Genomic DNA, 24,441 nt, shown 5'->3' with positions numbered 1-24,441 from the left:
GTTTCCGGCGCCATCACGACCCTTAGTGGATTTTGGGTCGTGACAAACTACATAATAATTAAGTTGAAAAGGAGTTAACTAGTAACAATAATTAGATCAAGTTCAGTTTACTTTCAACAAGTGAATATAAAAACAACAGAATGTTTCCCCATTGTTCGAACTAGTATACTGGATAAAATAAAAAAAGTAAAGTGTAAAATAATTATAGCACAAATCTGCTACAATTAAACTTCAACAATCTTGTTCATAAACTTGTCTACTATCTTTCTACAAAACTAGCTGCAACTAAACATTTAACTACATGTTCCATACAAAAAATTGCAACTAATTCTTCTTTCTCCAGACTTGTGTTTTCTCGTTCACAACTGGTGCACCTTTTTTCCTTGCTAATCTGCCAGTCACCTCACTTTCAGAAAGGGTCGGATAATGTCTGAAACCTAAGAACCCCATAATCAACATTATGAGGTGCAAAAAAATGTCCATTCTGCACAAAAAATAAATAATCTCTTATTAATACACTGCTCCAATCTAAAAAACAACATATCTATATTTGTCATACAATATATCTACAACTACATAATACAGTTAAAAACAAAAACAATATAACTACAATTTTTTTACAATATATCTACAAGTTTAAACAGATTCAGGAAACTACAACTAATCTTCACAATGTAGACAAATAATCTACAAACCACAAAAAACACAGATTATGGAGCCTTTTAAGAATTAAAACAAACAAAAAAATTATTATTGAAATTACTAAATTCTTACCTTCACCAATGAATGTTGTTGAACATTTTTAGGAGATTTTACAGTAGGAGCTTTTTTTGGAGCTTTTACAGTAGGAGACACTTTAACTTTCTTTGCAGTTTTAATGACAAGTTCATCTTCTACAAAATCATCATCAAAATCTATTTCTTTGCCTTTCCTTTTCATGGAATTGATTTGCCTCGAAGATTCACCAACATCAAAATCATGTTTTTGTTTAGTTCTAGCTTCTGCTCTAGCTTGATGAGGGGAAAGCCTATGCTTCTTCTCTTCATTTGCATGAGCAGATTTTTCATGCTTTTTCGGTGAATGTGGTGATAAAACACCCAAATCGAAAGAAGGAACATCTGCTTCTTTAACTTTTTTAGGGCTGTTCTTTGAAGCTCTGTTCTTCTTCATTGAAAACCTTTGAAGCTGGTCGTTAATGGGTGAATGAACTTTGAAGAATAGTAGAAATTTTGACTGATTTTAGAAGAAAGAACTTGAGAATATGCGTTAATGGAGGGGTTACAGATTTTTGCTGGTTTTAGAAGAGGAAATAGTGGGTGATTGAAGAGGAAATCGTGGGGTGTGGTTTGATACATGGGTGACGGGGTGAGATTTGGAGAGAGAAACGGGAGGGAGTGAGAATATACGGTAGAGTTAAATTAGGAGACTAATTAATACCATTAAAACCCCTAAAATGTACATAAATGGTAATTAGGTATATAAAAGGTAATTATATTAAAAGTTAAGCATGGAGGGTAATATAGTTTACTATATGACATAGGAATGTAAAAATTCCTTTTGCAAATCAAAATCCGTCTCCAGTGACTTGGCTAAGAGAGTGAATTTTGAAATATCTATTTTTAATTATGATGTAGTGGTGCTCGGCTTAGTGCTACTAATTAACTTGAAAAGTTGATATCTGACTAAAAGCACGTGTATTTGTATGCATATTGTCTCACATTTTACTTGAATCTCATGTATTTTTATGTGTGTTGCGATTAATTGAGTTTAATTTTGGTGTTTATATGTGTAGAAATCAATCGGGAGCGAAACAAAACGAAGGCGTGTAAATTTAGAATTAAAATAAAAGAAAACAGAGGAAGTACCATTTCAGCGTCCAGGTAAGTACATTGCACCAACCTGGACGCTGAAGGCAGCAAAGAGGAAGCAGCAGGAATTTGGGTGCCCAAGCTGGCGCCAAGTAAAACGCCAAAGGCAGCGATAAAAGTTCTTCAGCGCCGAGCTGGGCACGTCGCGCCAGTTGTGGCGCCCGGAGCGTGGAACTCTCTTATTTCACTCAGGACATAGATTTTTTGGTCCTACACGCCCCTAACTCGCATAAAAGAAATTCCAAATCTAATTTTTGTGGTGACACGCTACTTTAGAGGACAACTACATGTTGAGAGCATACTGGAGCAAGGATTAGAGAGTTTTTCTACCATTTTTCTTTTCGTAGTACTTTAATCATTCAAAATGCTTGTGAATTTGTTATGTAAATTATGTATGGATAAATTTTCTTAGTTTTGGGCCTGTGGTTAGCCATGAATTTTTGACGTTTGATTGTTGGAGAATCTACGTGGTCTACCCATTAAAAACACCACTTAACTCCATATACTTTTAAAATATTTATTTTATATTCTATACCTATTTTATAAAACTTTATTTACTTCTTAAATTTTTAATATCATTATATGCCATTAAACATATCCCACATTTTAAGGGATTAGATAGTCTCCCCAGATTCTTTTAGGATATCTTCAATCAACATTTAATTGGGATAAAATATCGTATCTTTCTCAATACACCGTATCATGAATTTTTCCACTGATTTATTCTCTTCCATTATCACAAAATTAATTCTTCACAAGAAATTAGCGGATTGTGGAGGAAAAGATGAAGAGGAAATTGGCTTGCTTGCTCTAGCGATTAGAATATTGTGGTTTTCATTTATGACTGAATAATGTATTCTTCTTTGAAATATTATGGGGTTTTCTTCACTTTTGTTTGAATACAATATATTGCTTAGAATATTAATTGACTAATGGCAGTATTAATTGAATACAATGCTAAAATATATAAATATTGTATTACAAATTAGAATATTGTAGTTTTTACTTAGAGTTGAATAGTGTATTCTAAATTAGAGTATTGTGGTACAGTTTAAATATTGTATTTCAAATTAGAATATTATGGTGTTTATTTATGATTGAATACTGTATTCTTCGTTAGTTAGAATTATGATTTTTCTTTAATTTTGATTTGAATACAATAGTATTGATTAGAATATTAAATTTTGTGAATATTGTATTCCAAATTAGAATATCGTAGTATGTAACTATAGTTGAATGTTATATTCCAATTAGAATATTATGATATGTTTTGTTGATTATTGTATTCCAAATTTTAAAAAATCACATAATAGAAAAAATCGTTTTGCAACCAAAATCGATACTAACCCCGTTAATAGAAAAATTCACATAATTATCGCTTTTTCATACTCCACCATATTGAATCATGATCGGTATATCTTTCATTGCAATTGATGAAATTTTATTGGATTATATAAAACTTGTTCGATAAAAAAAAAGGACTTCTAGTGGAGAAGAGGAATAGAATGTTAAGAGTAAAGAGGTAAATCTCAAAATTACCAATATTATGTACTTAACTATGCCTAAATTCAAGGGATTTTATCCCCTTAAAAGTAGTGGGTAAGATTCTGTATTTTTAGCAAGGCAGGTATACGGTGTAAATATAATTTGGATTTACTATGTAATTTCAATAGTTAGGCATATAGGGTAAACTGTTTCTATAGATGAGTATACCGTATTTTTTGCCCTTGATTGTTATCTTCTGCTCTAATACAAATTGTTGTTCTATGGTTATTTCTTTAACTCTGTGTTTAATTGCTTGATTGTCTGTCCAACAGCTAAGTTCTATCAACTATCTAGATTATTCTTGAAAAATCCGTTTTTAGATTAGAGAAGAGTTAAAGAAAGCATGATCTTATCTCTAAAGCTAGGGGGCGGATTTATGTTTAGGATAGAATTATACCTAATCACTATGCTTAATTAGATAATACCGAAATTCTAATGCCTTCTTGGTAGATTAATTTCATAGAAATATAGCATTAATCTATATTGAGCTGATGAGTAGTAACTCGAAACAATACAAGTAAACATAATCCGGCTAATTAGCAACCATAAGCAGTTCGAGTTGAAGGGGAGTCAACTATAATTCAATCTGATTGGTGAATCGATCATAACCCTGGAATATTTATCTCTACTAAAATAACTCTAAACAACAATTCTTTGTTGTCTTAGTTTACTTTCTTATTTTACTTGTGCATCCTTAGTTTAGCGACAAAACTCAACCTTTGATCTACTTGGTTAGATAATAATTTTAGTTGATTTAGTAGGTAGTTAACGATAAGTCTCTGTGGGTTCAATACCTTATTCATCACTTTATTACTTGTTGAGCACGTATACTTGCGACAAAAGTTATGCTCCCTTAGTTCTAGAGTCTCTCTTAATTTAAGCCGTTTTTCATTCTATCTATTTGTTATTCGGAAATGGTATCATGAGGACGTTTACACGATGAATACTAACGTAGAAATTGCAATACGGTGAAGAAACATTTATAAAATATAATATAATAATTACCTACTCTAAAATCATTTTCGTCTTTATATACTTTATATGCTAATAGACATATTTTTATTTCACGAATTTGTTCCAATAAAATAATACATTGGTTACCACCAACCAGTAGCTGCATTTATTAAGCATAGTTTTGTTTTGTGCGCCCAATTATATTAATTAAGTTAAAATTTATTTTTTTCGCATGTATTCAACTGAATACTACTACTATATTAGTATATTGTATTATTATTGTAGCCATTTAGACGACGCCCCAAGGAGTCGTTTGGTAGGGTGTATAAGAATAGTGCGAAATAAGCTGTATTAGTAATGCATGGATTAGTAATGTAAGTATTAGTTATACAGATATTATTTCTTATCTACTGTTTGGTGAGGTGTATTAAAAATTATAATGCAATGCACAATTTTTAAGAAAAATAGTTTTTTGCAAAAATATCCTTCATATTCTCTAACTTTAAGGGACTTTAAGGATAATTTTGTCTTTAACCATACTAATGCATGCATTAATAGCCTTGGTATTACTAATGTCATAATGCATTACTTATACATAAGATTGTTTACCCTAAAATCCAGTAATAATTAAACTTGTATTGTGGTTTTAAAGATATGTGATTTAATCCAATACTAACTGATAAACAAAGAATCAAGTGTATAAATTAAAGAGTAAGGCAAGTCAAACCAGTATGTAAGCAAGTCTCGACCTCGAGCTATGGCAACCTCGAGGTAGGTGAATAAGAACAATAAAATAATAACAATGAGATTCAGATGAGCAGTAAGTAAGAAAGTGATGTATGTGTATTCTCTTGTCAATGATTGATGCGTTACAAATGATTGGGATCCCAGTAGAGGAATCCTAAATAAGGTACACTCCTAATTGTAATTGGGAATCTTATTATACAGCTGTCTAACCGCCTAGTACAAATCTGTTCCGGAATTTACGCCATGGTCTTAGGGCCACTGCGGGAATCTCGCTCTTTCTGTTATGAAACCATAACGGTATTATCTCGAGGTTGGTCATACTCGGCCTCGGTGTTCATCGAGCACTTCGATCTTCGAGTCTTGTGCTCCGCTATCGGGCTCGAGCCTGGTCTATTTCGAACTTGTTCTCGAAGCGAACCCTCGAGCTTACGGAATCTAGCACACCCGATTTCGACCGCATACAAGGACAATACCAAGTATGATGTATAACTAATATCACTAATACAAATATTAGTTATACACAAGTTAAAAAATGTACCAAATAAGGTATTAATAATACATAATGCTTGCATATTTTTTCTAATACCTCCTGCCTAACACCCCTAAATTGCATATTTACTTGGCAGAAAGTTCTCCCATTTAACGGTTTTTTCGAAATTCACAAATAAATGTCCGTCAAAAGCACAAAGTGGAAAAGTCAACATTGGGTTTCACCCAAAGTCCCAAACTCTGCTCTCTCGTTGTTTTGGATTGAAATTTCCGTCTGTCTTTTATCATTTCTATCTTCCCATGAACACTACAAAGCTAATCTTTAGTGCAGCAGCACTCGCAATAATCACTGTAGTTTTAACTTTGAGCTCCAAAAATGTATACAGGCCACCTTCAATACCAGGTTCCAAAGACCTTTTACCTAAAGCTAAGGTAATTCAGCTGAAAGGAGCAGTTGGGCCAGAAAGTCTTGCGTTTGACCCAAATGGAGAAGGCCCATATACTGGCGTTGCCGATGGCCGGATTCTTAAGTGGCAAGGTGATTCTCAAGGTTGGGTTGATTTTGCTGTCACTTCATCTCAAAGGTAAAGAAGAAATTCCAATCCCTTGTTTATTTTCCTGACTTTATGTTTTTATATTCTGTAGATCTTTAGGTTGGTAATTGTTAAATTCTTTAAACATGGTTTAAAATGCTTACAATTGGCCGATTAAATGATCCCTAAGTTGTATTACTATAATGAATTGTTTGGAATGAGAGCTTTGAAATTTAAATGGCTATGCCTCCTAGGACTTTGGTGTAAAAAAAATGTATGTAAAGGGAGAAAAAAGTATGATACAACTTTCAGAAATGTTGCAAAAGTGAATGTTGTAAGAAGAGAGGTACTTATTTTATGTGGGTAAGTTAGAAATTGCCGAGGACTAGCTGGTGCATGGTTCGTAACTTGGTGGATGATGGACTAACACTGGCATTATTCGCATTATTCTAAAGCTGGTTTGATGCTTCGACTCGTGATTATTGTTATTAATTCCCAATAAAGACAAAGATTTGCTTGCAATTTGTAATGTACTTGATGCATGGTGATAATAGTATGGTATTTATTCAAATGATAATGATGGTATCTAGGAGAGATTGCGTCTCCCTTGTTTAATCCACTGGTACCTGCTACTTTCCACCGGTAAAAAGTATGTGGTTACCCGGTCCACCATGGTTTAGACAGATGAGAAAAAATTATCTAAGTTTTGATTTGAACCCAGATCATGCATGGTCCATTCCAGCTTTCTTGACTGCTCGGCCACACCTTTAAGTTCCAGACATATTCTATCAATCAATTGACTAAGCTAGTCCTAACTATATCTGCACCATTCTATTCGGGCTTATTTTATTCTTATACTCAACAATTTGACTTTTATAATAAATTAGGGGTTCCCCTAATACTAGAGAATCTCCAAATTTCACATATCTGTTGATTAACATAACCTCTTAACAAGCTGAACAAATTCCTGATAAACACAAGACCCCGTGTAAGTGTAACAACAATAACTAAGCTTCAATCTCAAGTAATTGGTATGTGGAACCTTTGCTTCCATGATGTTATGTTCTTATCTAACGTGCACAGATCTTTAGTGGTTGCAGTTTTTTGAGATAACCTTCCTCCTTAAGCTCTGGACTAATTGTTTCTTATGATTAATGGAAGTGTCAAGTGTGACCATAGCTTAGACTTTTAGACATGTTTATACAGGTTTGTAGGCCTCTGATTTTGGAATCTGTATATTCAGGAGATTGAAGAACCTTACTTTACTCAATTTGTCTTTGTACAGTGACGTGTGTTTTTCGTAGATGGAGTTAACTATAAATTTACATATTGGATCTCAAGACCTGAAAAACATGGATTTTGGAGAAATTAGTATACCTCAGAAAACTTTATTGTTTGTCCGTCATGAGTACAGCTAATGGTATATCTTAAACCCCAGTAACCAAAAAAAGGTATGTTTAAAACTCATAGTCATGAACCTCCGATTAGTTCTAGTTGCATTCTGTTAAACTTCCCATTTATCTAAACAAACCTTCTATTTTGGGACATCCTAAATTATTGAAATGCTCTATAGGTAAGTGTTTTCAGTAAACCTTTAATAAGTTCCATATTAAATTGTACAGTCATGTTTCCTCTATCGCAGCATCCTTACGTTCAACTTCAGATAATTTCTTCAATAACTTCTTTTAAACTAGAATATGTTAGTCATCTACTCATCTTTTTATTTGTTAGTTCTTCTTATCTGTCACCTGAGGACTCATACTGTATGTCATCTTTTATTTGATGGCTAGTTTATATTTGTTCATCTAGGCTTTATTTAATCAGATTCTTAAAATAAATGACCCTTCGTCTGGGTCTTTATTGAAAGGAGAAAGTAAAGGAGCCTTGTCTAAGCAAGGAAGCACTTGAAATTATTTATGCATTTTATTTATGTTCGAGAATCAAGATTATATCATTCTTACTCATTACCTGTAAACTGTAAGAGAAGCCTGTGGAGATGGACTTGTTCTTAGCTGTTGCATTTCAAATGGCCAGTGTCATGCTTTGCCGTACATAGTCCTTTCAGCTAGGAAGATTCGAATGAAGTGAAAGAAAAACAGAGATCTAAATACAGATTTACTTAGACCTACTTTCAGCAATAACTTGTTTAGCAATCAGAAGTGCTGGTAGTGACATAAGGACTAAAGTTAAGTCCTGGAGTAGGTGATAGGTTCTCTTTGCAAGTTACAGGCTTATCTTCACATATAGCAATTGCAATATTCTGGTTAGTATACAGGCACAGTTATTTTTTTCTTTTTTTAATCGGGTAAAATAACGTTTATAAAGAAACTTAGAGTACCAAGAAGGTAATATACATGCGCAGTTTGAACTTTGCATAATGAAGCTAATATCTTTTCCATGTATACAACTTTCTCCAATTGACAATTTCAGCATTATCTAATGGAATTTGACATGCTATCTTCAAGGAAGGAATGCGTGCGCCCCTTTGCTCCCCATATGGAGCATGTATGTGGAAGGCCGCTGGGCTTACGATTTGATACAAGAACTGGGGACCTCTACATTGCTGATGCCTACTTAGGACTTCAAGTTGTGGGGCCATCTGGAGGATTAGCTACCCCACTTGTCACAGAAGTTGAAGGCCAGCCTCTGCGCTTCACAAATGACATGGACCTTGATGAGCAAGAAGATATAATTTACTTCACAGATACCAGCACACAATTCCAAAGGAGGTAATTTATTGCCAATAGAGTAATCTGAAATGTGAATCTATTCATGCGAAGCAAATTGGGTGTTATAGTTTATATCTAGATCGCATGTAAGTTGTCGTTGATAACACAGCAAAGCAGAGAAGTCAGTTTCCATTATTAGCTTCTAAGTGATATGCTGCATGTAGTAGCTTTAGTAGGAAGCTGACACTGTGTCAAACTGACATTCTTATGGTCAAGTTGTATTCTTTCTGTAATGAGCAGCTTATCTACCATCGCACTTGTGATAATTGAGCTTTTCAGATGACAGCCTGGAAACGTGAGCTGTGGAAGCCCTCACCTCCTCTACTTCATAAGATAAAGAGATTCGTTCAGAGACTGATTCCAGTTTTTTATGTTTTATTTAGGCAATTTGTTGCATCTGTCGTATGTGGAGACAAGACGGGCCGGCTGATGAAATACGACAAATCAACTAAAGCAGTGACAGTTTTACTACGAGGCCTTGCGTTCGCCAATGGTGTAGCCTTGAGCAAAGACAAGTCCTTTGTACTGGTGGCTGAAACTTCTACCGGTAGAATAGTAAGGTATTGGCTTAAAGGCCCAGATGCAGGAAAACATGATACATTTGCTGATCTACCAGGATATCCAGACAACATCAGAAGAAACTCGAGAGGGGAGTTCTGGGTTGCTTTGCATTCAAAAAGATCACTGCTTGCACAATTGGTCACATCCAATTCATGGCTTGGAAGGACGTTGCTAAAACTTCCGTTCACCTTCCAGCAACTGCATTACCTGTTAGTTGGAGGGCAGCCACATGCAACTGCAATTAAGCTAAGTGAGGAGGGGCAAGTCTTGGAAGTTTTAGAAGATGTCGAGAGCAAAACCTTGAAGTTTTTAAGTGAGGTTGAGGAGAAAAACGGGAAGTTGTGGATTGGTTCTGTACTGGTGCCTTTTATTGGAATTTATGAATTGTCATAAAGTAGCAGTGTTCGAAATAGGTTTTAGCATTCAACTCCAGCTTGCTGGTAATAAGACTTTATTAAGTAAAACTGTTGGTAAATTCTCAGTTTCCTCTGTACTGGCCTGACTAAGTTTAACTTCCTTGAATTAGAGTTGTTTTCCACCTTGTGGACTGGTGTATTTTCCTTCTTCTAATTTTCTTCTTTTTAGCTTATCTTTTTTACTTTGTGTACTTGTGTTCATCCCCAATCCATAAGATATTACAAAGACTGGTGAAAGAGTATAAAGATAATGTAAAAAGATCGAGGACCAGTTTGCAAGATTGTTATCACTTTTGTTGGACCATTCTTAATTTGGTTCAGAAGCTGCTTATGATTTCTTGGGTCTTCTAAATGCATGACAGATCTCTTCTACATTAGCTTTAACTTAACCATGGTCAGATAATACGTGTACTTGAGAGATAAAAAAGAACTTCAGATTTGATTCTGAAGTTGCATTTAGGAGATAGAAGAATTTTAGATCCTAATTCTAAAGTTATATTGAAGAGATAGAATAACTTCAGATCCAATTTTGAAGTTGCCTTGAAGAGATAGAAGAACTAAAAATCCAATTTTGAAGTTGCATCGAAGAGATATAACTTCGATTCCGATTCTGAAGTTGCACTTTGAAGCAATAGAAGAGCTTCAAATCCGATTCCGAAACCCTAAATTTGTAACTTCGAAAAGTGATCAAATGCGAATTTTGAAGTGTATTCCGAAATGGGTAAATTTTGTAACTTTTTGTACAATGCAGGTATGACTTTAATGGTAACCCCAAAATCGGTTATATATGCACTCCCCCTACCCCCCCCCCCCGCCCCCCCTTAGTTTTTTCCTTGGCTCAGGGGCTTGTTGGACAAAGGTTCTTTTATAGTGAGTTTTGTAGTATGCCCTTTATGAAAGACTAATCCCTGATCATGAGTAAGTTTTGTGTGAAAATAGCATGGGCTAGCCAGATTAGAATTGATAATCGAAAAATAACGAACGTTTGCAAAGTCATTAAAAAATAATCACTATTTTATGCAAAGATAAAATCTAGACAAAAATACCTGAAATACAGACATCTCTTGCATAATATGATGGATTATGAATCTCTTGCGTATAAACTTTCAGCATATTATGTTGGAACTCCATCACATTATGAAATTTCAGCACATTATGCTGGAATTTCACATGTAAAATATTCAAACTCCAACATATTATACTAGAATTTTTCATGATTTTTAAGGGTGTTTTGATTTAGATTTTATTTTTACATGAAAAAGTAGGGATGACAATGGGCGGGGCGGGGCGGGTTTGGCAAAACCCACAAAAATTTCAACCCGCCCCGCTCCGTATAGTTATTTTTTCAGTTTTCAACCCGCCCCGCCCCGCCCCGCTTAAAAAGAAAGAATTGATTAAGTAAAGTTGCAATTCTTTGAACGACTTTACTTGCAGTGAATGTGAATTGATTACAAAACAAACAAATCTTTTATTAGTTTTGTTAACAAAGTTTGATCTCTTCAAAGGAAGTTTATAAAAATATTGCTTATTTCCTTGCAATGCTTCAGTTATCCAACCTAGATGTGTCGAAATAAAAGGAAAATTTCTTTCTTTTTTTAGTAGAATAATGTTCTAAGTATCAGTAAAAATAGAAATTGCAACGAGAAGAATAATAGAAAAGGGAATTCACGAGTCAAAATTAGTAATTGGGAAACTTCCAAAATAAATGGGTTGCTATCGTTTCCTATTACTAATACGATATCTTGACTTATATAATATCGTTTTGGTGAAACTTATGCAAATTGGTTAATTATAAATCAAAATTGTATTCGTGCTAGTGAAGAAGAATGTGAAATTATAGTTGAAATGATTGCTTTGTTTCAAAAAAGATAAAATTCAAAGTTGCCCCGCATTAAACCCGCAACCCGCCCCGCCCCGCTTTAAAAATTTAAAAATCGTTTTAAGCCGCCCCGCCCCGCCCCGCAGCCGCATAAGAGTAAACGCGCCCCGCCCCGCATCAAACAAAACCCGCCCCGCCCTACCCCATTGCCATCCCTATGAAAAAATGACTAAATTTCTATTACTTTTGAAACTGTAGCTATTTTTCAATTACCAATTGTAAATCAGGATATTTCTGATTTTTTCCCCGAGTTTTGTAGTAGGCCATTTAGGATAAAGGAACTGTAGCCCATATCAATTGCCTATTGCTGCTCACGAAAATGGGTCGAACTAAATGTTGGCCCCTTATAACTGAAAAGAGATTCAAACCACAAATTAAAAAATAGTCAGATTTACAAGTGGGCATTCAAAAATAGCCACAGTTTCAAAAGTAATCGAAATTTAGCCACTTTTCATGTAAAGATACACTGTTCAAAATCCTGAAAATACTCCAGCATAATATACTGAAGTTCCAGCATAAGTATACTGGAACTCCAGTATATTATAATGGAGTTCTAGCATAAGTATACTGGAACTCCAGCGTAATATACCGGAGTTCATACACCGGTGCTCCAATCTCCAGTATATTATGCTGGAACTTTCCGCGTGTTGGAGTTCCAGCATAATATGTTGGAAGTTCATACACAGGTGCATCGATCTCCAGTATATTATGCTGGACCGGTCCCTGTTGCTGTGTGTTCTTAAGAGTTTTCGTATAATAGTAGTTTGCAATCTAAGAAAGTGAAGTTTATGCAGTTCTAGTACACGAAAATTTTGTTGCGTTTTTTCTTTAAAGGGTGTGAATGAGAAATGGAAGAGGCACCTTTTGGATTGCACCTCTCCATCTCACCCTTCCTTCGTCTATAAATTGAGAGGTTTGGCCTCATTTTTAAGATATGGATAATCTGAAAAACTTCTCCCCTCTTTTCTACATTGTTGCATTATTTTTCAAATAAATATAAGTGTCAAGTGTGATTTGCTCCGTTTGTTGAGTTCGCTGAAGTTCTGTGATTTGTAATGCCGCTATCACAGAATAGTTTTTCCGTTCTATCTTTAGAGGAATTAATCCATAACCTTGGGCAACAGTGAGGGGATTAAATTCCTTAAGGACACACTGTGAATCCAGTGAGCTCGGAATTATTTTACGATTTGTTTATTGAACTATCGTTTGTTTCCTTCTCTAATTTTCTGATTTTGAACACAGTAATACCAACAATCTTAAGGAATTTAATTTTTTGTTGGTTTGATAGACAAAAAAGACAAAAAAAAAAAAAACATGAAGTGGAAGTTGTCTGTCAAATGACGGAGCAATTTTATTTTGTATTTGTTGCAAAGTTAGTTTGTTCGTACCAGAGATTGAAGCGGGCTTTGCGGTTTGATTACAGAATTGGAATTCTTATACTCCAATTGTTAAATATGAGAAGGAAAAAAAAACTGAAGGATTTTTAATATTGAAAGAATGGCACTCCATAAATTATTTATGCCAGTACGAAGAATGGATGCACATGGACGCTTGCTGCAAGATTAAGAGATAAGTTTGTGGTGGCCTATTTGATCTTTTGTTCTCAATTCCTATTTTTCCATAATTTCTCACCATTTTTTATTGCTGCAAGTTTTTGATATTTTGGTTCCTTATTTTCCTGCGAAAATGCAATTAAGAAGTTTTGCATCTTAAAGTATTATGAAATTAATATGATGAAAACCAGTTAGTTCTTTTCTATATGTCTTCAGCAAAGATATTGGTTAGACTATAATGAAGATTGTGAGTTTGAACAGGGAAACATATAAGATGTGCATTGTGCAATATAATATATGTAAAGATGAATAAATATGTGGAGATCAAATTGTTTAAAGCGTTATAATGGTTTAGTTGGAAACCATTTGCAAAGAGAATTAAAATTCTTGTGATTTTCTACACCCATTATGGAGATGAAAATCTTCGTGATTTCTACTCCTGCTTCGAGATCAAAATCTGTGCGATTTTTTTTACTCGTTCATTGAGACTAAAGTCTTTGTGACTTTCTACTTATTTGCCGAAAATTAAAGTCTAAGTGACTTTATACTTGTTTTGGAGATTAAAATCTTAGTGATTTCCTACTCCAATTTAGGATTCGATTTGAAGATTAAAAACTTCATCGTTTATTAAATTTGGTTGTGTCACATATTACTCGGTTTGAAGATTAAAAACTTCACCGTTGATTAGATCTAGTTGTATCAGATATTACTCGGTTTGAAGATTAAAATCTTCACCGTTTATTAATTCTGAATGTGTCAGATTGGTTTGAAAATTAAAAACTTCACCATTTATTAATTTTGGCTCTGTCGTGACACGAACAAGACATGTGGTTGGCTCTACAAAATAATAGAGGCGGCAAATATGAATCTTCTGTTGAAGAAATATGTTTGGAATATGGTGTTATTCATCAAACAACGATCACATACACGCCCCAATCGAATGGGATTGTGGAAAGAAAGATTCAATCATTAAATAAAATGATGAATGCTTTTTCACTCCAGAACTTGTGGGGGAAACTATTTTTACAACTAACCGAATACTCATTCGCGTTCCCCATAGCAAGACACAATCCATTCCATATGAAAAATAGAAAGGAAGAAAACCCAACTTAAAATATTTCCAAGTGTGGGGTGTATTTGGGTAATGTGTGAGTTCTTAAACCCAAAAGGATAAAGATCGGATCGAACACCGTTGATTCCGTTTTCATAAGATATGCAATAAATAGTATGGCATATCATTTTCTGATTCATATATAAGAAAATCCCGACATTCATATTAGTACGATAATCGAATCAGATGATGCTGAGACTTCGGGAAGAAGAAAAGGAAAGTACACCTAAAGAGGTGAATCCAAGACGTAGTACACGTCAAAGGACAACTACTTCCATTGGATCAGATTTTCTGACATTCTTGTCGGAAAATGAGCTTCAAATTTTGAAATAAATTATGTCTTCCTCAAAAAGAGCAATCAATAGTGAGGTAGAATCCATATTAAGTAATCATACTTGGGAATTGGTTGATCTTCCTCCAGGAAATAAACCTTTGCGTTGTAAGTGGATTTTCATAAGGAAAATGAAAGCTGATGGTACTATTGACAAATATAAGGTAAGATTAGTTGTCAAATGATTTAGACAACGAGAAGGTCATGATTATTTTGATACATACTCACCGGTAACGAGGATTACATCTACTCGGGTGTTAATATCGTTAGCCGCCGTGTATGGCCATGAAATCCATCGGATGGACTTAAAGACAACCTTCTTAAATGGAGATTTGGAGGAAGAAATTTATATGGAACAACCTGAATGGTTCGTGGTTCCTGAAAAAGAAAAGAAGGTGTGTCGACTTGTTAAGTCACTTAACGGATTGAAATAAACACTCAAACAATGACATGCGAGATTTGACCGAATAATATTGTCAAATGGTTTTAAAATTTATGAGTGTAAACAAATGTGTTTACGTTAAGAATACTTCAAATCATATAGTCATTATTTGGTTATATGTGGATGATATGTTGATGAAATATTTAAAACGTGGGGGCTTTTGCTTATGCATGACAAAAGCCAATGTTAGACGTAATGTCTAAATGATATAATTTTTGAACCCCACCAATTCTTAGTGGATATTGATATGATAATCGGTGAATTCATTACTTGTTCAGTCTTAGTGATGACTAGTGATGAAACTACAAATTCGAAAGTTGTTTACGTGAATTTCCAGAAATGATTTGTTCTTTCTTGAATATTTATAATGTTTAGCTCTTTTAGGAAAGGGTGTCACCTGAAAGGCTGTGACTTTTCATGAAAAGTGCATTTACATATTTTGTATAAACATGACCGTTCATGAACAAATGTATGTTGGCCTATAATGAGGTGAACCAACCGATGAAAATGAAAAAAATCCATTCCAAGTTAGATTTCTTTAATGAATGAAGGTGCTATAATTTGCATATCATATAGACGTATGAATAAATAGCATACAAATGCTTGAAAATGGCGAAATGATTGCGAAATGTGTTATATATTAAAGGTTGTGGCCACAATTGATGTCAATCATTCCAGCTATTGTTATAATATACTTATTACTACATTAAGTGTAGTCAGTAATCTGATATGCAATCGAAAGCCGAGATGTATTAGTCTACGACATAAGAACGTTTGCATTAAACTTTTATGACAATGAAACGAGTTTTGAAGTATTTGAAATATACTCCAAATTATGCTTTGCACTACAATAAGTATCCCGCGATAATTGAGGGGTATAGTGATGCAAGCTAGATCACCGGTTCAATCGATTATAAACAGTCGGTGGAGGAGTGATGTCTTGGAAATCGTCCAAACAAATGTGCATTGACCGCTCTACAGTGGAGGCTGAGTTTATAGCATTAGACAAGGGCGGTAAAGAAGCTGAATGGCTCCGAAATTTCTTGGAACATATTCCATTTTGCCCTAAACCTTTGGTACCTATATGTATATATTATGATAGTCAAGCGACAATAGGCAGGGCAGGGAGCGCTATGTATAACGGAAAATCTCGTCACATTCGACGGAGACACAATACCGTTAGATAACTACTCTCTAGAGGTGCTATCACGACTGACTACGTAAAGTCAATAGATAACGTGTCAGATTGACTTACAAAAGGCCTAGCTAGATAGGCAATTGAAAGATCATTGAAGGGAATGGGGCTAAGGCCTAGGACAAGTCATCATGGCGGTAACTCTATCTAGCAGACTGGAGATCCCAAGAGTTAGGTTCAAAGAGATCAAACAAAGTTATGAATGACGGTTCAACATTGTCAAATAACTCAACCCATTCTCGTGATGAAGGCAATGTTCAGAAATCAAGGTAAAACATTAAGGCTTTTTGATGAGTCAATAAAGCTTAAAGTTTTTTAATGGTTTGCTAACTCTGGCAGGATATGACCAGATAGTGTATCTATAAGATTACACGTTTAGAAATCACCTATGTGAGTGTGAAGTGTATGCCGCTTTAAGGGGAATGAAAGTAAAGGCCCATTCTCTAAGCACTCATAAAACTAGGAGGTGTTCATGGCTGAAACGAACACAACCGTGAGAACCAAAGACGGTTAAGGATTGATTGTGTGACTTATGGTTGTCTAGGTATACACCAAAGCTCCACGGTTCAAAGATATCAAATCTACCGATTGGCCGAGTATATCCGGCATAAGTTCACTACGGAAAGTTCAAAGGGAAACCTACTTATCCAGATGCGATTAATCTTTACATGCGAATCACACAGTATTTTCATGCATGTTTTTCCACAAATGTCCATTCCCCATTCATGTGGGGGATTGTTGCATTTTTTCTTTAAAGGGTGTGAATGAGAAATGGAAGAGGCACCTTTTGGATTGCACCTCTCCATCTCACTCTTCCTTTGTCTATAAATTTAGAGGTCTGGCCTCATTTTTAGGATATGGAAAATCTGAAAAACTTCTCCCCTCTTTTCTACATTGTTGCATTATTTTCCAAATAAATATAAGTGTCGAGTGTGATTTGCTCCGTTTGTTGAGTTTGCTGAAGTTCTGTGATTTGTAGTGCCGCTATCACAGAATAGTTTTTCCGTTCTATCTTGGGAGGAATTAATCCATAACTTCGGGCAACAGTGAGGGGATTAAATTTCTTAAGGACATACTGTGAATTCAGTGGGCTCGGAATTATTTTACGATTTGTTTATTGAACTATCGTTTGTTTGCTTCTCTGATTTTCTGATTTTGAACACAATATTACCAACAAATTTTTCATAATATAAAAATTAAATACAAAAAATTTATCTTATTATGACTATATTCAGAAGGACTGATAATTGGCTTAAAGTATGTATATTTTGATATATATCGCCTCGTATTTTGCTCATATTTCGATGATTTGAGATGTTTAATATGATGATTTGTGCTAAATTATGGTATTTCTATGTGTAGGAATCATTCGGATGCAATTTGGGACGAAATGGCGCGAATTGCAGCGAAATCGGAGCAAAAAAGGAAAAAAGTCGATTTTGAGGGCCACAGCTAGCGTGGGGCGCTGGCTGTGTCGTAGTTTCCAGTACTCAAATATTTTGAGCGCCAGGGCCAGCGTCCCACGCTGCCCTAGACGCTCGGGTCGATAAAATGTCCTCTTCCGACTTGGACTCGGTTATTTTCACTCCAAGACGCCTCCAATTGATATAAAAGCCATCCTAAAACCTATTTTGAGGGGAGAACGTGATTTTTGAGAGAAAACAAAGGAGCAAAACACTTGGGAGCACGGATTTGAGCAATTCTTCCATCCCTTTTCTAGTACTCATTGATTTTATATTTGAAAACATTATTTTTGATGATTGTATGAACATAAGTAGCTAAGAACCCTATTGTTCTAGGGTCGTGGGTGAAACATGAATGTTGTTGTTTGAAGTTTAATTTGACGAAGTTGATTTTATCCTATCGGGTTGTTTATTTAATTCTGCTTTTAATTATTTTGCTGAGTAGCTAACAGTGAAATACTATCTATGAATCTAGAGTTGAACTCGAAAGTGGGAACTCTAGATTGCATATAGAATTAAATAGCGCAAGTTCTTGAACCCGGACATCGGGGAACGGATTAGCAATTAGGATAGACATATATCTAATTGCCTTGCTTGGTTGAAATACAGGAAATGTAAATGCATTCTTGTTAATCTTAATTCCATAGACATATAGGCATTAAGTTGGCTTAAATAGGCGAGTAAGGACTCGAAAGATTCGTATGAGTAATATCAACCCTGTCAATCAACAATCCAGATAAATCAATTAGTCATTGCCAAGAACGCAACACGACTGTTAGCTAACCCGTGACCCTGGAATATTCTCTCCTACTGATTGTTATTCGAAATTGCTATTTGTTTTGGTTGATTTTTCTAGTTTATTTCATTACTTGATATTTTTAGGTAGTAAATTCTTAAATTATCTATTTTGTGATAAATCTTTTGAATTGATAATTTAATTAAGTTTAAACCAGTCAAAAGTTAGTCATAAGTCTTAGGGAACGATACTCTACTCACTACTTTATTACTTGACGATCGCGTGCACTTGCGTGAGTGTTTTTGGTCGCAACAAGTTTTTGGCGTCGTTGCTGGGGACTTAGAAATTAGCTACTTGACTAAATTGAGCTTTTATTAGTTATTTATTCAAGTTTTAATTTTCAGTTTACCTTGTTTGTGTTAACACAGACTCTTCTCTTGAATGTGGAGGAGTAGAAGCACAAACAATCTCCTTCCTCTTGATCCTGAAATTGAACGAACACTTCACAGAGTGAGGAGGGAAGTCGAAGCTAGAACTAGAATAGAAGGAGAGTTGGACATCTTTGTCACGACCCAAAATCCACTAAGGGTCGTGATGGCGGCGGACATCATGTCAGGCAAGCCAACCAAAATACTTAATCAAATTCTCGTTTTAATACTCTTGAAATCTAGGATTTTCCTTCAAATTTACCATTTAAAAAGATAATCGTCTCAAATCAAATTTAAATGATAAGCAGTTAATACAAAATACTTCATAACCATCCCAGAACCCGGTGTCACAAGTGCATGAGCAATTTCTAAGAAATCAAATAAAGTACAACCGCTGTCTGGAATACAAATTGGACATAAAATAAATAAAATTTTGAGAGAGACTATACTAGCTGCGGGTCGCCTCGAGGAAATACAGCTCACCTAATCTCCGTGTCACCCATACTGCAACGCCCAGTAGGCCACTGGAAGTACCTGCACCTGTGCAACAAAATGTACAGCAAGTGTAGCATGAGTACGAAAATAACGTGTACTCAGTTAGTGTCCCGCCTAATCTCAAAGAAGTAGAGACGAGATGGCAACTTCGACACTTACTAATGGTCCAATAATAATATTATTAATGCGATAAATCACGGATTTATTAAGAACGACAGTAAATTCGAATGAGTCACAAACAGGTAAGGGTTCCTTTTTATTGAAAGTCTCCGTATTCGTAATCCACTAATTAACAATTTTCTCAAGTCGGGGAGAGCAGATATTAGTATCAACAAATATCAAGGCTAGCAATACAAGCATGCGCAACTCATGCCAAGGTCGTACAGCCCGATCCAACATAAATTTGTCAACAATGTTGCATTTATTACAAGTAAGCATGCTTCTGGGTCCTAGACTACCCGGACTTAAGCATAATAGTAGCTACGCACGGACTCTCGTCCCCTCGTGCGTACGTAGCCCCCACAATTAGGAGAACATAACCGATTAACTCACCTATGGGGACAATTCCCTCTCACAAGGTTAGAAAGGAGACTCACCTCGCTCCGAAGATCCATAACCGGCCTTCCACGCACTTCCGAAGACTCAAATTGATGCACAATGCTCCAAACTAGACAATAATTATGCAAATCCATTAATATATGCTCAATTACTCATTACAAATCCAATTTATAACAATTCCTAACCCCGATCGAAAAGTTGACAAAATCGTCCTCGGGCCCACGTGCCCGGATTCCAAAATTTTTTGAAGATTAAGCTTACCCATAACCCCTCGAACTCAAATATATAATTTACTCTCAATTTCATACCTAAAATCGTGGTCAAATTCCAAGAATATCAATTTTCTAGGTTTTCCTCAAACCCCCAAACTTCTACCAATTTAAAATCCATACATAATCGATATATTTAACTCAAGATAGGTGGGATTATCTTACCTTATCATTGATGATGAAAACCCCCTCTTGAAACCCTCCAAGAATCGCCCAAGCCAAGAGAAAAATGAGAGAAATTGGCCAAATCCCGATTTTTGAAACACTCACTGTCTCCAGCACTTCCACACCTGCGGTCCAATGACCGCTTCTGCGGTTCCGCAGGTGCGGCCTCTATACCGCTCCTGCGGCTTCTCACCAAGCCCCCTTTTTCGCTTCTGTGCCTCGACCACCGCAGGTGCGGTCCCGCTTCTGCGGCTTCATGACCGCATCCGCGGTTCCTTCACTTCCAGTCCAAAACCGCATCTGCAGCTCTTCTGGCCGCTTCTGCGGCTCCTCACCTGCGGCCCTAGTCTCGCAGGTGCGGTTATACCAGCAACCAGCAACTTCAGCCTTTTCCAAAAGTCCATTTTCGATTCGTTAACCACCCGGAATCCACCCGAGGCCCCCGGGACCCCAACCAATCATACCAACCGGTCCCAAAACACATTACGGACTTGCTCGAGGCTTCAAATCATATCAAACAACGCTAAAACCACGAATCGACCCCCAATCCAAGCTTTATGAACTTTAGAATTTCAAACTTTTACTTTCGATGTTTAAACCTATCAAATCACGTCCGATTGACTTCAAATCTTGCAAACAAATTCATATTCTACATTACGGATCTACTCAAACTTTCGGAATCGGATTCCGACCCCGATATCAAAAAGTCCACCTCCGGTCAAACTTCTCAAAAACCTTCAAATTTCTATCCTTAGCCAAATGGCTCCAAAATGCTCCACGGACATCCGAATTCACTTCCGATCGCTCTCCCAACTCCAGAATCACCATACGGAGCTACTCCCAGACTCAGAATCCCAAACGGACATCGATAACACTTAAATGCACTTCAACCCAAACTTATGAAATTTCTTCCAAAAATGCTAACTTCCACAATAGGCGCCAAAACGCTCCCGGGTTACCCAAAACCCGATCCGGGCATATGCCCAAGTCCGAAATTATCATACGAACCTACTGGAACCTTCAGATCTCGATTCCGAGGTCGTTTACTCAAAAATCCAATCCTAGTTAATTCTTTCAACTTAAAGCTTCTGAAATGAGGATTCTCTTTCCAAATCAACTCCGAACTTCCCAAAATTCAATTCCGACCACGCGTACAAGTCATAATGCCTGAATTGAAGCTGCTCATGGCCTCAAACAGCTGAACGGCGCACTAGAGCTCAAAACGACCGGTCGGGTCGTTACATCCTTTCCCACTTAAACATACGTTCGTCCTTTAACGTGCTAGGAACTGTGCTGGGGTTGTCTGGAATCACTGCTTAGTACCTCGTGCACCTACCCGTGCTACCACAACTGAGTTGGGCACATTAGCTCGATCAAATCTAAAGATAACCTCTTTCATTTAGGCAAATAAGCCTTAGAGCCCAGTTTCAACATCCGAAATTCTCTGCCAGGCATGCCTTCAACATATGAACACCGTATCAATCACCACACGTTGTACCAGAGCATGAATGCACACCCTTCCTGAATTCACACCATGCACCACATCATTCACAAGACCATAATAACACTCTCTGATCATAATAGTCGATATTTTCCAAATCCGATGCTCACAATGCACCCCATGACATATATAAGTCCTGTTCTAACTCTCGCAATGCCGCCACGACGGAAGAGATGTGTAGAAATTCATAACCAACTGTCGAGTCAACAATCATTGAGTCTATACTCCTGACAAGAACCATTACCTCATTATGAACCAAATAATGGTCTTTGCTCCTTAATATACTTCATATAAGCAATTGCACTGATCCTAAATCCAATGATCTCGTCTCACCCAGTACGAACTGCTCGGGCAATAAGCCACCCCAGACATGATCAAAAGTCCCATCTGATGCCCCAACGTGCCAGTAGGCTACTAATTCGAACGCGATACAAAAGGAAAACGAACACTGAAAAGGAATTCTAATTACCCCGCTGGCGAATCATACATGCGACGCGGTCAACATATTTGAACAGATACCCCGCTCGCGAATCCTACATGCGACGCGGTCAACATGTTTGAACAGACACCCTGCTCGCGAATCCTACATGCGACGCGGGCACACAACTAATATAAGTTCCTCTCAGGAAAAGAGGAAACGAAACACATAAAAATAGATACGGGGAACTGTACTCAACGTCTCGCTATTGCGGTGTGCAACCCGATCAAAATAACATACCCATGGCGGCGTGCCACCCGATCCACACATAGATTTCACAGAAGGAAATATACATCGAGCTAAATTGCTCATTACAACAAAATGCTGAATATCGGTCACCAGCACGCTAAGTGCATAATACCATCCCTGGGGAGACATATGGTGCCATAGGCTACAAAACTCAAGCACAACTGGGGTGCGATATACGATCTGAATCTCAAGAGCCATTTTGCTCATATAACATTATCTCCACGCGGAACCTCAACACATAAGCAGTTCACCAAGCCGTCTCACAACTCACACGGCGCAACATATCATTACTTGAAATAACTGACGACGAAATAACACCCTAACTGCTCTTCCACAAGGAGTGCCTTACTGAAATGAACACATCTGGCCTGATATAGAGCCCATATTCACATTTAAACCACTCCGCGGACCTTAAGCTGGTTCTGATCGCACTGAACTGGGCTAATGACCTTTCAAAGGTCCATAAATACTCCCCGTTCCCTTATAACACACAAGAACAACCATCATAACCGGAGTAATCCTCCACAGTCCACAACCCAATAAATCGAGTGCCCTCCAGGCATCCATTCTCAAATTAGCGATATCACCACAATCTTCCTACTTGGTTTAACTCTTCAACCAATCAAGTGACTACATGCCACACTTATACAACCTTCCCGTGGCAGATAACAGGTCTGTACATCCAGACCACCGACCGCACTAACACTAAAGAGCGACCAAGAATCCTTAACCAGGATGCAAATCCTTTTTCACAAAACACCGATCTCAGGTGACGCTGAAGATAATACCAACTTACTTTAAACATCGAAACTACCTTCCTGCTCATCCGAGCTCGTGACATCCTTGTCAACATCGAACTGCAATCTTGATCCTCACTTCATATTCCATGCCACTCACTGCACCCAACACGCCAATATACGATAGAACACGATTTTCATCATAACTCCGGAACCACTAATAGTTTAACGCTTCATCGTATAAAAACCTTTCACTTAACTCGCTTCAGGAGAACCATAGTAACACATAGGTAAATTCTCATAACCTTAGAATATGCAAATCTCTAAGTAGTGGTCTGAGCCACCGTAGCCCTTTCGGGATCCGCCTACACATGACAGGCCATAACAGTGGAATATTTCTGAATATCATCAATTATAGAGGTCGACAAACCTCACTCGTGCCGTCACAATTCACTTGCATAACTTGATCACGCTGAAGGAACTGATCACTACCACCAATATGCCAATTCAACTATGGCTAACCAATCTATCTTCTTCCAAATTAACTCTTGATCGCCTTAGAAATAATAATAACTCCATTCAACACATAACACATTCCATCCGCGCTCATCCCGAGTGACCTTGAATCACGAGACCATGCTGTCTCAAATCCCACGAACATTTCGTACCTCCCAAATGCTACACTGTCAACATCATAGAACATCTTGTCCCATCTTCTTATAAGCTGCTACAAAGCTTGATTCTTAGCCGTACCTATAGGCTCGCAATCATTAGGCACCACGCTTTGCCCCTTTGAATCCACTAGAACCGTTGTTGAGAGCCACTCGCTCTGACTTGGCCCCGAATATAATCAATTCCATAAATATCCTAGCACATGAATACCCTCCCGACGAAGCACCCGGCAGAATCGTTTCCCTTGAAACCCGCATCTATACAAGGCATAAATCCTGAATCCTTCCCCAAGTCTGAACACGAGCCAATAAGGCCAACCATAGAGCACCTTCAACAA

General features: G+C 36.8%; 1 protein-coding gene across 1 annotated transcript; it reads left to right on the top strand.

The window, feature by feature from the left end:
* LOC109233162 (protein STRICTOSIDINE SYNTHASE-LIKE 10-like) lies at positions 5,774-10,015 on the top strand. The gene is made up of 3 exons (XM_019398942.1): positions 5,774-6,187; positions 8,602-8,865; positions 9,249-10,015. The coding sequence occupies exons 1-3, from the start codon at positions 5,904-5,906 to the stop codon at positions 9,817-9,819; spliced, it is 1,119 nt and encodes a 372-aa protein (XP_019254487.1). The 5' UTR covers positions 5,774-5,903; the 3' UTR covers positions 9,820-10,015.

The sequence above is a fragment of the Nicotiana attenuata genome, chromosome 10 (genome assembly GCF_001879085.1).
Source record: "Nicotiana attenuata strain UT chromosome 10, NIATTr2, whole genome shotgun sequence".
NCBI lineage: Eukaryota > Viridiplantae > Streptophyta > Magnoliopsida > Solanales > Solanaceae > Nicotiana > Nicotiana attenuata.
The sequence above is the reverse complement of the archived record's forward strand: the minus strand, read 5'-3'. Positions and strand labels throughout refer to the sequence as shown.